The sequence below is a fragment of the Pleurodeles waltl genome, chromosome 4_2, assembly GCF_031143425.1.
Source record: "Pleurodeles waltl isolate 20211129_DDA chromosome 4_2, aPleWal1.hap1.20221129, whole genome shotgun sequence".
NCBI classification, from domain to species: Eukaryota; Metazoa; Chordata; class Amphibia; order Caudata; family Salamandridae; genus Pleurodeles; species Pleurodeles waltl.
Genome location: NC_090443.1, coordinates 843,135,139 through 843,151,086, shown reverse-complemented (window position 1 = coordinate 843,151,086; position 15,948 = coordinate 843,135,139). Strand labels below are relative to the sequence as shown.

Sequence of the window (15,948 nt, the reverse complement as noted above, 5' to 3'; positions counted from 1 at the left end):
AATTAACTCTTAATGACAATCTCCTTACATTTTCTGCAACCAAGACATTTTTTCAGTTACCCCAATCATTTCTTCAAAAATATACGCAATTCATTCAACAGATTCAAGATTCTGTATCATCACTACAAGATGATAACTTATCTTCTTAGTATGGACATATATTACTAAACCGGCTTTTAATTACAAACACCTTGTCTCTTTCTCCACAATTAGAACCAAATCTACTTTAGAACTGCAATGTGAAAATGATTTGCATGCAAAATGGCCTATTCAATGCTGGGATAAGATTTGGTCTAAATTACATACAGCTTACAGAGCAGCAAATGTTACCCACATACTGTTTTTACATACAACAGATTACTTGTTACTCTTATCCTATTATATAAAATGGAAGTTGTTACGCATGACGTTTGTTGGTCCTTCAAGGCACCTCATTGTAATGTATTACATATGTTATTTCTTTGACCTCATATTCATGCTTTTTGGTTACAAGTAGGGGTGGGTGAAGAATTCTGCTCCGCCGGTGGAGTTTGCAGAGTTTTGCCCACTCCATACTTAAAAAACTCTGCGAAGTGACGTAGAGTGGAGTTTGCATGCCAACGTGAGCACGAGAAATCACTATGTTGGAGAGCGAAATATCTGAGCGTGGGTGGTCGCGGCAGGTTGCGCCCGGCCACATTCAGAAAGCTGTCGCTTGCATTGAGGAAGCTGCACCTCGAGTAGAAAATCTACTCGAGAGGCAGAAAGAAGTAAGCCCCCTCTGGCACTCTGTGAGATGCAGTTCACACTGATTTTAGAGCACAGGAGAAACTCCTGGCACTGAAAATCAGCATGAACAGTGTGACTTACCCAAACTCCATCATTTGCGGAACTCCACATAGCGCAGTGGAGTTTTTACGGCACTTTGTAGAGTTCTGCATAGCAGAACTCTACGAACTCCACCCAGGCCTAGTTACAAGTTTGGGTTCAGCTCACTAAGATTTTTAAAGTCAGCATTCCATATACTATACATAACATATTCTAGGAAGCCTATCCCCAATTTGGTCTCATCTAAGGCACCTACTTCACCTACTAGACACTTTCATAGCTATAGCTCATCAACAAATAACTTGTAATTGGAAAAACAACTTACATGTTTCATATAAAGCTCGGTGGTATTCTATTTGTTTTAATTGTCGATTAGATAGAGCCTATGCACATCCAATTTTCTTAGCTCTTAAGGGAGAACCAATTTGATCACCTTTAAAATTGGTTTTCGATAATTCAAGTCATCATAATAGATCTGCTGATATTTTTGCTGATGAGGTCTCCAAATCTCCTTGAATTGTTCTCTGTTTTTACCTTCTAGGTTTATACTGCCTTATTATTTGTAATGATTACCTATAGTGCACATAATGTTCTGCTTAACAAGTCTCCATTTCAAACTTTTACCAATCTCATATTGTTCATCTATTTTCTATCTTTCTTTTCTTTCTGTTACTTTCTTGTAATGTTTATTGAAACTTTATCCCAATCATGTTGAATTTTGCTTATTTCTTGTGGTTTATACAGATGTAACCTATGCCATTAATCTATTATCATTCACATGGTCAAAAGCACTCTGTAACCTTGTTACTGTTTATGACTATTATTTCAATGAAACATGCTTAAACTAAAAAAAGATATGTTAATGCCACTCCTACATAGACCACAAAGCAGGGTGTATGTTATTTATAAGTGGAACATGTGGAGATTTAATATAAAAAAGCCCATGCAGTGACAAGTGCCCAAATGCTATTTTCCCGGTAGAACAACCTGGCTGTCCTATGAGGAAAACTAAAATACAGGTTAAATTATTTATTCTACTATCACTAGACTTGGACAAGCTAGACAAAACGTTTAACCACTATTTTCATTATGTATAAAAATCCAATTTAATAGGGGAAATTGGATTCCTTTTTGTAGATATTTAGGAAAAGTTGGTTTTAGAAAGTTACTTTTTCCAGCCTGAAGCTCCTGGAGGCTAATTTGCACTAGCCTACCAGCAGGTCCCCTGTCAGTGCTTGATTATAATAATGCCATGTTTACATGCCATGGTGGTGTCAGGAACTTTGGAGTCACAGGAAATATGAAGTTTAAATAGTGTTTGCTGACTGCTAACCACAATTGGAGTACTAGAATGGATGATAATCGGGAACGGAGGAAAGGTGGTTACGCTGGGGTGAATGCTGCATGTAAATGAAGCTAACTAGATTCCAGCAGAAATCAGGATTTCAGAATGAATGGCTATCTTGGATGCTATCTTATATAAGGAGAATGGAGTCTCATTGCTTCCCAAACCAGTCCATGGTTGGCAGTCGTCGAGGAGATTATTGAGGTGGTGGTATCTTGCAGTAGGAGCATCAGGTTGGGAGTTTAACTTCCTGCTTTTTGCACTATATTGACAATTCAGATCACACTTACGATTGGTTATAATTTTCAAGATTTTTGGGGTCAATAAGAGTTTGGTGGGTGGCAGAGGCCGCCCGCGAAACTCTTCCACCCTCAGACCGCCTGTGCGGCCTGAAATCCACCGGCCCCAATAGGACTTCACTGCAGGACCAGAGCCACCCACCCGCCGGCCCTGCAGTGAACAGGGCCATAACATTGTGCAGCAGCACCCGTCGCGCATTCCACTGCCCATAATTTGTAATGCCAAGTGCATGGGCAGTGCAGGGGCCCCAAGGGACACCCCTCAATCCCCTATTCTGCCAGCCTTTCCATGTCGGTGTGACCCGACATGGAAAGGTTGGCGGATGGGGATTCCTAATCCCCAGGATGGCACTGCAAGCAGCGCTGCCCTGGAGGATGAGAAACCACTGGGACCGCCAGGCTGCCATCTTGCCGCAGCCTGGCGGTGTCGGTGGTCTGACCGTGGTGGCTCCGACATGGTCATAATGTGGCGGTCCCATAGCCAGCCTTTTGGCGGTGGGGCTGCCACTGCGAGTCTGGCAGGCGCATGACCTCCTTTGTGTATTTGTATATATATTTGCGTGCTTTATTTTTAGAACATTTTAGTTTTTTTCTCCCACATATTTATTTTTCATTTGAGGAGTCTACTCTTTTCATGCCACCATTGTACATATTGTCATCTTCCTAGATATTCAACAATGAACTAGTTTGGACTCCTGTGCATTGAACTCTCTAACAAGTTTGCAAAGTTGGATGTGAAAACCCCACTACATGGATTCCAACTCACAATAGTAATTTTTGTTTTTCTATATTTCATTGAGAGACCTGCATGTACGTTTAGAGAAGAAAGGACGAGCTAGAGGACTTGTTACTTAAGGTTATTCAGTAGAAGAACTGTATATTAAACTGATGATACACAGTTCTTTACTTATATGATATTGTTTCTTACTAATTTCCCTTGCAGTCTAGAAGGACATATGAAGAGCCTCACATCAGTTTTTTCTGCCTCTTCCCTTTACCCTTTTTCTTTCTGTATCGGCTGCTTTGATTTTTGTTAGAATTAGAAGTCATGGTCTCTCTGTGGAGGTGAATAGGATTTGTTTTGTGGCACTTCAGCAGACTGGTGAATTCAAATCCGTGTACTATGACAATTAATGTGTGAAAACTGCTCCCAGGGCATTTTAGAACTTTTGAGTATCTTTGCATTATGCAGCAGCCTCAGTGTGCCCCCTTGTGGTAGTGGTGATATACCCCATTAATCTTGACAAAATTGAATTTCTCACTCTATGATGCACATTTCTAGTTTGACTGAAGTGCAGCAAACCCTGGCACAAGTCCCTCCATTTATTGAAATAGAATAGTCAATAATGTCAGTGTGGCCACGACCTGCTTTCTCCTGTGTCTCTGAATGAAATTAATTAGTTGCTGAACTCTAACACAAACACACTGTTACACTATAAGGTTTCTGGGCAAATATTCCACTACTCCACCCTCTTAATGGAAAACATACTTTTTAGTCACTTCTTTCAGTTTTCTTGGACTTCTCTGTGCACGCCTTCAGGCTATAGCATACTGTAAACACTTTTAAGGCTAATCAGGAATGCACAAAGATACTTCACAGAGACCGAGCCAAGCAGTAGATCGTGAAGTAAAATGGCCGATGTCAACTCAACCTTCTGATGCCAAAGTTTTATTGCTTTGTTTTCTATGTACCTTTCTTCAAAGACACGTTGTACTGTTTCTTACCATGCCCTTCAGAGTCGGATCTGCTAAGGGGGATCTGTTACCATGGAAATCTGGCCAAACATGTAAATCAACAGCCAGGAACCCCACGGGCGAAGCCTTTTTAATCAGATCCAGGTGACGGTTCAAGTATGTATATATATTTTGGCCACTGCAAGAAAAACAATAAAAAGAAACACGTTTTGTTCAGCGACACAGCACGTTTATACCTATATGTCAAAGAAAGAAAAATAATCAAGAGCCCGTTGTCCGGCATTTAACCCCTACACAACATAATTGTTTAATCGCTTGGCTTGTGGCACAACGGTATTATATTACATTGATATTTATTAGTCTAATGTTCTTAATGTCAATACTTTCAGATTTGGAGCGGGTGAAAGCACGAAGAGCAACACACGAGGCCTGCCCTTAGACTACTTTTAGGTACGATAGTGTGCCATGAGCATAGTGTTTGTCTCTCTGACATTATGTCAAAGTACAGTCCAGTAAATAGTCTTATTTCACAATACAGATTCAGTGTGATGAAATATTGAAATATGGGGTGAAGCTATGGAAGGCTTTAGTAATGAAAGGAAACGAAATCGTATTTGTTTGCTAGGAGCATGTTTATAAAATAATGATATCAGAATAAGAAACATGAGGTTAATTTAACGTATTGAACATGGGGAAATTACAGTCCTATTGACACAGGATTCCAGAATCGGTTGGTTTTCAGAAACGTGTGTCATTTTACTCTGGAATCAGGCGTGGGGTGAATGCCTTCCACATCCTGATGACGTGGGCTCCCAGAAATTCTCTTCTGTGTTTCACTAAATTGCACTACACGTTGTTGCTACTGTCGTTTAGACTTCCCCGGGTCAATTTTGCGAGTTTTTTTGTTTACTGACTGAGAGTCCATCTTGCCAGGCTTAAAACTTTTTGCCTGAAATAAAAGTCTATGGACGTGTTCAACTGTGCAGAATGTTCCTTTGCCGCCAGAGTTGAAACCTTTTGAAAAGTCATTATTGGAATGTTAGCGCTAATGTCAAGGTGGTGTGGAGGTCAGTGACTCTGAAGATACCTTTGAACGGGTCTCTCAGTAGTTCCTAATACAGACGGTACCTGCAGCCTCTTTGAGGCTTATCCTGAGGTTCCAAGTTTGGAAACCATAAACCACGTTTCAATGACCCAAACCCCTTTTTGTATGATAGCTACAAGTTGAGATGTGGACCATGTGGGAAATAGCACCTAAGTGAACCATTAGGGATCCGTATTTGTGCACCGTTCAGGTAAGGGTTCTTTTTATGTTGTGCCTACAGGCAGCTGTAATCAGGGTCAGACTGGGAACCCAAAGCAGCCCTGGCAAATTTTGTCGGACCAGCTCCCATATGGTGCGTAGCAATGAGTGCACTGAGCAAACCCACCTCCTGCAACGTGGGTTTAGGGGGTACTCCCACCAAAGAAAATTTGGAAAAAATGGCAAATTTGGTGCATTTCACATTTTTCATTATGAATTCACATGCATCAACTTTTAAAGGATAATAAATGATGACCCTACAGTAGACCAGGATACCCAACCATACCAACAGACATTCTCACAGAGAACACACAAATACAGATCAGAGAGTAGAGAATCAGACAACACAACATATAAAACAGGCTTAGTCCCATACGGTGGGTAGCGAGCAAACTAAGGGAGTAAGTCTGACCACTGCAGAAAGGGATTGGGAGGAGGGGAGAGTTAGGAGGGGTCTCCCTCATGAACATTTGAAAAAAAAGGCATTTTACAGCACATTTTTCACTATGATTTCACATGTATTAACTTTTAAAGTAAAGTGCAATTCTTTAACATGTAAACGCGTTTCAACTTAGTACATCTATATTGCGAGGTATTCTTTAAAAGTGACAGTTTTAAAAAATGAACGTAAAAATATTCGTGTCACATCCCCCCCCACCCCCCCACCCCCCCCCTCTGCCTTGCCATTAGTGAATTAGGAGGCAAGTCAGTTGTCACGTGCACCCTGTGTGGTGCAAATTCCAACACGGAGCAACATTGGAGTCTATTTATATGTGACACAAGAGAGGTGCGTTTAAAGCACACATCCTGGGCTCACATATTTGAAAATGCTCTTACATGCTATAAGGAAAAAGTCAGGATGGTGAAATAAAATATTTGCCTAGGATAAAACACTCTGGTCAAGGGAGAAGCTGGGAAAATTCATAGCTTTTAAAATTCGACATTGTGCCATTTAACCACAAGATAGTATCGAATAGTTCTTTGTCCTGTTAGACAACACAAACATTCATACACACTCCAGTTCTTTACATCCAAGGACTCCAACTAATTAGCACGTGACACCCCATTTATATGTCAAAATACTACCCTTGAAGTGTGATAATACTTTCAGGATCCAAAGGAAAACCTAAAGGTAAAGAATAGTGTATTCGTGTGACTCTTCCTAGTCAGTTCGTGTGGGAACTCACTCCACAGTCTCTACTGTGTCCGTCAACTGACCGGGAACTAAAGGCTGCCTAATGAGACATAAACCGGATTCTGCAGTGATCTCTATACCATAGTCATGAGAAATGCCAGTTATGCTCATGACCTTTCCCTGCATGCACATTCCCACTGCTTGTCCTTTACATCATCATGCTCTCGCTGCTCCGCGGTGTGTGAGTGGATGGCTTGAGCTAGTTTGGGCAACATTAATGCATCAGAAGATGGCAACGGGTGCATCCTCTTGTCACAGCATCAGGAAACGGAGGAGAGATATAAGGTCAGTGTCGTGAGAAGCACGCTGCAATGAGGCTGGAGGTTGGTGCTCTCTGCAGTTTGATCCGTACTGGTGCTATGAATGATGATGATGTGGAAGGAGAAGAGATATCTGCTACGTCAGTACTCATCGCCATAGGCTAGCTACCCCCGACTATTATACAGATATCACTTCTTACCTGATACCTCTTTCAATCTGCAAGTAGTTTAAATTCAGTCATATAAAAATAAAACAGTGCGTGCATAGATTGACAAATGTTGACATCATCGGTGACTGAACTGCAGTTCCACTGTATTGGGGTTGGACTGACAATGCAAGTGCATGCAAGAAGCAGAGATCATGGATCCCCAAAGTTGAGAGAAAATGAAACCTTAGTTTTTTATGTTCCAGAGCAGCACAGCAGTTACCTTCATAGCGCACGGGAAAGTTTCACATAGAAAGGGGACGTTTAGCGCTAGAGGGTGATAGAGCGGAACGTGGTACCAATTTGACCTGCGTTCGGATGCTCTTTAGGTCGATGAATCTTTTGACTATGTGGGAACTCTCTGTACTATTAATCGATCACTCACTTTATATCGTTAATCAATAACGAACATAAGCAACACCTTGAACAACATAACACTTAACAATTAATCCAGAATACATTTCGGCGAACCCTGACCTTTCAGCCAGGAATAACCACACCAGTTTATTGCAAAGTTAGTGAATTTATTTCCCTATATTAACAAAGCTAGCACAATATAAATGTGTCTCAACACCAAATGATAAACATAAATGAACATTAATAGCTGTCCATAACGTCGAAACAAGTGTAATCTATGTAGCATTTGAATCACAAGGCATTCGATAGTGGCAATGCAAAGCACTAATACGATAATCTGTAATGGGCTAATTGCGTACATTTAGTCAGCATAACAAGACCTCCAATTGCATCGTGCGACATATGGAATCCTCATCTAACCTCAAATTAGCATCAGCATGTGGGACTTCATGCAAAACGATTTGGCAACATCAATTTAGAAAACTCCTAGCTAGGGTCCTTATCAAAATCAGCAGTTGGATACCTAAAAGAAACACAATGCAATTTTACAATTTCCTTTCATAATTACCAATTCCAATCAGCAATCAATGAAGTCTTCGTCTCACAGGTACCGTTTCTCGATCAGCATGGGACGGGACAAAGAGGCAGGGGTGAACGGGGCAATTGCCTCACGGCGGCAGGTTAAGGCTACTACTTCATGCAAAGGGACAAATCAAAGTTAAAGTCTCTAGGGCAAGAATCATTAAGGTCTCTTTCTCTCGACTAGAGAAAGCATCAAAATCTCTCAAAATGGCATCGCAGCAAAATGGGTCATAGTAGCTACGAAGTCAAAATGGCGGGATGTCCGAAGAGAGAGAGAGCTTCCCTCTCGTGCACCTGGTTTTTATAGACAACAGTTCAAGTCCTGTAGGGTCTCCATTGGTGGGTTCATAGGTTAGCTTCAAATTGACCAATCAAAAACGACAGTTCTCAAGCTTTTACTTAAGCATACATTATCCTTGGAGATGGGTACGCAAGTTGCAACATTGTTTCTCCATTAGCTTACTCTCAGAGCCTCCATTGTCCGCACCTGCAAGCCGACCTTGAATTTAAGAGAAAATATGCCATGCTGGCACCAACTTTAAGATAAGCATGTGAGCAGTTTCTGTGGAAAAGTACAGCTTCAAGCAGAAATACACGTTTAATAGCACAGTGGAAAAATACGAACATTTAAACCGTGAGACCAGGCAACTAGGCCAAAGCCTCCGCTAAAGTAATGCTAAGCTAAGGCATTTCAAATAAGCAAATCGTAGCATACGTTTATGATTATGTCAGATTAGTGCAATTCTAATACACCACGTTATATAAAGCACGCGTATAAATGTCGGCAAACTACTCTGAGGGCACATTTTGTCCCCGTACAATCTTTATTAGTTCGGTTAATGTCACACATGATTATTTCAGCACTACGTTTATGCGTTAATAAATCAAAACCTTCATTTTCTGCTTCATCAATCCCTCCTCTGATGACTACTTGTCATCACACAAATTTAGCCCACAAATGTTATCCCATTAAAATTCTGTCAGCTCCCTTTTCCTTTTAGTTCCCCTAGTTTGCTCTTTGTATTCTTCTGCCATTCTTTTCATTATTTTCTCCTCCTTTCTTCTTTTAATTCTTTCCATAATCATTATTATTCCCCTTTTTATTCCCCAAATTCCAAATACACAAATTATTACTATTAATATTCCTTCTATTATTTTCAATAATATTCCGTTCCAAATTCCCCCAATCCAATGTCCCACTGAAGCAAGTCCCTTTCCAACCTTTTCCCACACTCCTGGTTCTTTCAGTTCTTTCAAATCTGCACTTTCTTTTGTTAGATTAGCAAGCATAGTTTTAATTTTCACACTATTATCAGGTATATAGGTGCAGCAGTGACGTGCACCAATCATTTTGCAAACACCTCCATCCTTTGCTAAAAGAATGTCTAAAGCAAGCCTATTTTGAAGAGTCATAGCTCTTTCCGCTGCAAGTTCAGCATCCATAAGGATTATAGCACCTGAAAATTTTGTCAACATGTTATCCACTATAGTAGACAACTTTCTTATTTTGATGGAATTCAACACAACTCCCAATGAAGGAATCATGGCTCCAAATATATCGCCTACCACAGCAGCTGCGGTCTCTCTTTTCTGGATACGATGGGATCCAGGTGTCTTTTCAATCATCGATATGTCATCCAGTTGATAAACTTTCGGAAACACTATACCCAAATAACATCTTCCCCACCATCCCTTTGGAAGACGATAATAGGCATTATGCCCACAAATGTAATACACCCCTGGAATGACAGGGTCAAGTCCGTCCATCATGAATGTCCATTTGGCCTTAAAGATAAACGTATGTTTGCATTCACTCGCTCCTACAAAAATATTGTCGTAATAAGATTCACCTCGATATATACAAAATTTCCCTACATGCCAAGCATCTAAAGCAATTTTCCCTTGTGTCTTTATAGCAGCAAAGTCATAATTATCTACTGAAGTCCTCTTATGCAGTTCTTTTTCTAATTTCGCCTTCATTTGAGCCCTTCTATCATCTGTGCGATCTAAAAAGCTTATTTCTACAGCAGAGACTGAGCAAGTAAGGTTCTCCCTATGAGCATGAGCCGTTTCAAAAGGTTGCATTGGCTCGAAAAAGTCCCTCATAATTTTGTAATCCCAATATTTTGCAGTCTCGCTTAGCTGCGCTATTATAGGAACATAAGCAAAGGTAACATCATAATTTGAGAAAAAATACTGTATATTAGATTGACCATAAAACCTAGACATTACTATACTACATGTAATCCCATATGTAAGAGGCATGTGGTGATAAGTCACCCCTTCCTTTACTGATGTTGGTATCTGGGTACACACATAACAATCTTTCGCATCCATAGTCTCAACATACTCTGTTAGTAAGCAAAATATGATAGAAAACGTTATACGAAAGCTCTTTCTTATCATGCAAGAGCCTCTCATCCATTGCTAGTCTTTTCAATGGTGTTAGTTCAGTGACAGTAACAGGAACAATAGTGGAAGCAGCAATAGTTTCCTTCTCACCTTTCCTATGCATTCCAAACACAATTGCCATTATTATTAGTACACATGTTAGTACCAAGCCTATACACACGTATTTACAATACTTCTTTCTATTGTTTTGCATAGCGTACCCAGGCATGATCTGTATAGAATCAGAGAGCTATAAGCACTTATAAATGAAACTACTTAGCAATTCAGTTACAAAGCTTGAACGAGCACAATGTTCACACCGTCTTCTTCAAAAGGCCAGTCACTTATCGGTTAGCAGCATTTGTCTCAATTCGGTTTAGCAATGTCTCAGCTGGTTGTTTGTCTCACGTTATATTGCAGCAAGCAATACCATTCACTTCCGTTTCAATCAACAGAGTCTATGAAACTTTTCTTTTCTATTGGTATCTCTTCTTCTTCTTCGTTCTTGATGCTTAGAGATACAAACTCATCAGTCCAATCATCATTGACTGCATATGCCCATTCAGGACCGGAATACCTCTTGTTTGGTATCCTTTTCCTTTCCTTTTCAATTTTGCTTCTCTCTTTGATTCTGCTTCGCTGGCACTCTCCTCCTTCGCCAAGTCCTTTTCTTCACTTGACGATTGTTCCACGACGGTCACTTCCTTTCTTTTCTCTTTCACTTTCGGCCTTCCTCCTTCGTTCAAACCTTCTTTACCCTTTTCTTTTATCGGTGAGATACTTAATCTTCTTTTTGCACCGTGTCCATTTGATGGACCTGCGATCTTTTCTGTAGAGGTTTGAGCTTTTTCGTTCTGCTCTTCTTTGTCCCCACCTTCAGGGGAATCAGTCACGTTTTCCTTCTCTTTTTCTGTATCGTCTGTTTCTGGGAAAGCCCCCTTCTGCTCAGGCTCTCCTGCCTTCTCACTCTCTTCGAGCCCTTCGTCACCGTTACTTTCTTCAGGCTCTGTATCACTTTCAGCTGCTTCAGGTTCCTTGTCACCTTCAGCTGCTTCAGGCTTTTTGCTACCCTCAGCGGCTTCAGGCTCTTTGTCACCTGCAGCTTCGTCGTCGCTGTCTGAACTTTCTCCTTGGTCTTCCCCAAGTGAGTCGGACTCTTCGTTCTCCAATAATACCTCCTTTTCTTCTGCTGTTGCTTGTTCGCTTTCAGTTCGCTTTTGTTCTGTCTCAGCACTCGGCACCGTTTTATCAGGCACTGGTAGTTTCAGCGCTTCAACTTCCTCATCTGTGGGACACAGCACCTTCTTTGTGTGACTGGCGTGAATCCAGTTGGGAACCCCCGCGCATTTCACAGCAGTAGTTGTTGTCAGGATCACTTGGAAAGGGCCTTTCCAACGGGGTTCCAGACACGACTTCCTCACGTGCTTCTTTATCACGACCCAGTCACCTGCTTTCAGTGCGTGTCCTGGACCTTGGATCGGTGGCAAGGTGGTCGCTTCCACCTGGTGAGAGAAAGAGCGAACCACGTCAGCCAGACCTTTGCAGTAGTCTAACACCATATCATCTGTAATATTCAAAAGCATGTTTGCGGGAACTGCAGGAAGTCTCATAGCCCTGCCCATGAGAATTTCGTGCGGAGACAATCCAGTTTTTCTATCCGGAGTGTTTCTCATTGACATTAGCACTAAGGGCAATGCGTCAGGCCATTTCAAATTTGTTGATGCACATATTTTTGCCATTCTCGACTTCAGCGTACCATTCATCTGCTCCACCAGTCCTGATGCTTCAGGGCGATAGCTACAGTGCAGCTTTTGCTCAATGTTCAGTGCTTCGCAAAGTAACTTCATTACCTCATTGTTGAAGTGACTTCCCCTATCTGATTCTAAAGAGATCGGGAATCCAAAACGTGGTATCAACTCCCTCAACAATAGCTTGACAACTGTAAGGCTGTCATTTCTACGTGTGGGGTATGCCTCAATCCAGTGACTAAAAATGCACACAATCACCAACACATATTTCAGACCTCCATGCACAGGCATCTCAATGAAGTCCATCTGCATTCGGCTAAAAGGACCGCTTGCCCTACCAATGTGGCTCGCGTTCACAACTGTTCCCTTTCCTGGGTTCATCTGTTGGCAAGTGATACATCGATGGCAAACTGCTTCCGCAGCTTGGCGAAATCTGGGGTTAAACCAATTAGTTTTGAACAATCTTATCATGGCATCTCTCCCTAGGTGAGCTTGCCCATGATAGAACCGCGCAAGCTGTGATAAGAGACTATTTGGCAAAACAAATTTTCCCTCATGTGAAACCCATAGCTCGTCTTGTCTCTTTATGCATTGTGATTTAATCCAGGAATCTCTTTCATCCTCCCTGACATTACTTTGTAGTGCTTTTAGTTCTTCTATTGTATCTACGACCTTCAAGGCAAATGCTTCCGCTGGTTCGAGTTCTGATTCACTTATTGTATTCCAATCATCCCTTAACAATATACAGTTCAAGGCACAAAATCTTGCGACTTGATCTGCATAGGCGTTTCCCAGAGACACATTGAGGGTCATTCTGACCCTGGCGGCCGGTGGCCGCCAGGGCCACCGACCACGGGAGCACCGCCAACAGGCTGGCGGTGCTCCAATTAGCATTCTGACCGCGGCGGTTCAGCCGCGGTCAGAAGCGGAAAGTCAGCGGTCTCCCGCTGACTTTCCGCTGCTCTTTGGAATCCTCCATGGCTGCGGAGCGCGCTCCGCAGCCATGAGGATTCTGACCCCCCCTACCGCCATCCAGTTCATGGCGGGAAAGCCGCCATGAACAGGATGGCGGTAGGGGGGGGTCGCGGGGCCCCTGGGGGCCCCTGCCGTGCCCATGCCAATGGCATGGGCACGGCAGGGGCCCCCGTAAGAGGGCCCCGAAAAGTATTTCAGTGTCTGCCTTGCAGACACTGAAATACGCGACGGGTGCCACTGCACCCGTCGCACCTTCCCACTCCGCCGGCTCGATTACGAGCCGGCATCCTCGTGGGAAGGGAGTTTTCCCCTGGGCTGGCTGGCGGTTTTACTGGAACCGCCCGCCAGCCCAGGGGAAAACTCGTAATACCCGCCGCGGTCTTTTGACCGCGGCGCGGTAATATGGAGGGCGGGATCCTGGCGGGCGGCCTCCGCCGCCCGCCAGGGTCATAATGAGGCCCATAGTCCTGTCCTTTCGTGTGAGCACTGCACTTTACCACTGCAACTTCAGCTGGCACTTGAATGGCATGTAACAACTCCCTTATTCTCTCCCCATTTTTCACTGGGGATCCTGAAGAAGTCAGGAAACCTCTCTGTGACCACAGTTGTCCAAAGTCATGCACAATCCCAAACCCGTATTGGCTATCAGTGTAAATGGTGACTTTCATCAATGCAGACAATTGACATGCTCTAGTAAGGGCTACAAGTTCTGCTACTTGTGCAGAATAGACTCCTTGGAGCCATCCCGCTTCCAAGACCCCTGTCACAGTACATACAGCATATCCTGCTTTCAAAATTCCCACCCCATCTCTTAGACATGAACCATCAACAAACAGAATTTGGTCATTTACATCAAGTTTTGTATCCTTGATGTCCGGTCGGGGTTTTGTGCAAAATTCAGTCACCTGAAGGCAGTCATGCTCGACGTCTTCAGCGTTCTCAATTTCAGCATTTTCTCCAGGAAGCAAGGTAGCTGGATTCAACGTAGTGCACCTTTTCAGCTGCACATTCGGTGAGCCCAGAATAGTCGTTTCATACCTTGTGAGTCTTGCTCCAGTCATGTGCTGCGTTCGGGAGCGGGTCAAAAGTATCTCGACTGAGTGAGGGACCATGACTGTTACTGGGTGTCCCATCACTATTCCTTCACTCTGAGTGAGGCTGATACCAACTGCTGCTACGGCGCGCAAACACCCTGGGAGTGCTGCTGCAACCGGATCCAGAGTAGCTGAAAAATACGCTACTGGTCTGTTTACGCCACCATGGGCTTGAGTCAAGACAGACAAAGAACATGCATCACGTTCATGACAAAACAATGTGAAAGGCTTTGTGTAATCAGGCATACCTAACGCTGGAGCCCTACACATGCACTCCTTTAATTCAACAAAAGCATCCATCTCATCCCCTTTCAGTTCGATCTGGTCCAAGGCATCCTTCTGGGTCAATTTCAGCAAAGGCTTCGCTAGAGACGAGAAGTTGGGAATCCACTGGCGACAGTATCCCACCATTCCCAAAAACTTCCTCACCTCCTTCCTTGTTTTTGGTGGACTCATTTGAAGTACACTGGTAATTCTTTCCTTCATTATTTTCCGTGACCCTTTCTCTATCTGGTGACCCAAGTATTTCACTTTCTTCTGACAGAACTGTAATTTGGAAGGAGACACCTTGTGTCCATTCCCTCCCAAATGGTTCAACAGAGCAATGGTATCGGCTGTGCAGCCACTTTCTGTCTTTGATGCAACCAGTAAGTCATCAATGTACTGTACTAGGGTTGACTCAAATGGCAACTCTAACTCTTCCAAATCTTTCTTTAGGACTTGATTGAATATCGACGGTGACTCAGAGAACCCTTGAGGAATTCGACACCAACTATATACTCTGTCTAGGAATTTGAAACAAAAGAGGAATTGGCTATCCTCATGAAGAGGCACAGAAAAGAATGCTTGTGACAAATCGATGACTGAGAACCACTCAGCTTCGCAAGGGATCTGAAACATTATCACAGCCGGATTCGGTACGACAGGGCAGCACTTGATTATGATGTCATTTATTTTTCTCAAATCTTGTACAAGTCGGACTTTCCCACTTGGCTTCATTAGTCCCATTATCGGTGAATTACATGGGCTGCTTAATACTTCTTTCAGTACTCCCTGCTTCACGAATTCGTCAATAAGTTGGGCAACTTTCATGAGGGTATCTTGTGGCATGTGGTATTGTGGGGTCTGGGGAAAGATCGCATTGGGCTTTACCATCACTTTTACTGGTTCTACTCCTTTCATCAATCCCACCTCTTTCCCTGTCATGTCCCACACTTCCTTTCCGACTGTTTCCCGTAATTCTGCTGGGATATCTTCTTCAGTTATCATTGGTAAGAGACAAATCAGAGGATACTCTTCGTCAACTGTTTCTATCTCATCACCCTCTACACTGCCCTCTTCTTCCCCATCACTGCTCGTCTGTATTGTTATTCCCTCGTTCGAGCACATTATCGAACAACCCAACTTGCACAATAGGTCTCTTCCTAACAGTGCAATCGGGCTTGAGTCACATACTACAAACTGATGTACCCCTTGATAGTTACCAATGTTGACTGGTATTGGATCTGTTATTGGGTTCGTCAGATGCCTGTTTGCTACTCCCACCACTTGAACTGTCCTCCCTGAGAGTGGCAAATTTGGTACTTCACTGCTCTTAACAGTTGAATGTGTGGCTCCCGTGTCAACCAGGAATGAGACACGATGACCCATTACTCTTCCCTCTACGTACGGACCCCTTTGATCAACTTCCA

The 15,948-nt window shown here is 42.9% G+C and overlaps 1 protein-coding gene across 5 annotated transcripts in view; it reads right to left on the bottom strand.

The window, feature by feature from the left end:
• The window catches only part of FGGY (FGGY carbohydrate kinase domain containing), a 1,529,104-nt gene that overhangs the window by 389,353 nt on the left and 1,123,803 nt on the right, over window positions 1-15,948 (bottom strand). For all 5 annotated transcript variants that reach the window (XR_011202985.1, XM_069232576.1, XM_069232575.1 and 2 more), the window contains exon 11: window positions 4,177-4,324. Coding sequence is in view for 4 of the 5 variants with exons in the window: in XM_069232576.1 (XP_069088677.1) it covers window positions 4,177-4,324 (148 nt within the window). In the remaining variant the exon portion in view is untranslated. The remainder of the gene's footprint in view (window positions 1-4,176; window positions 4,325-15,948) is intronic.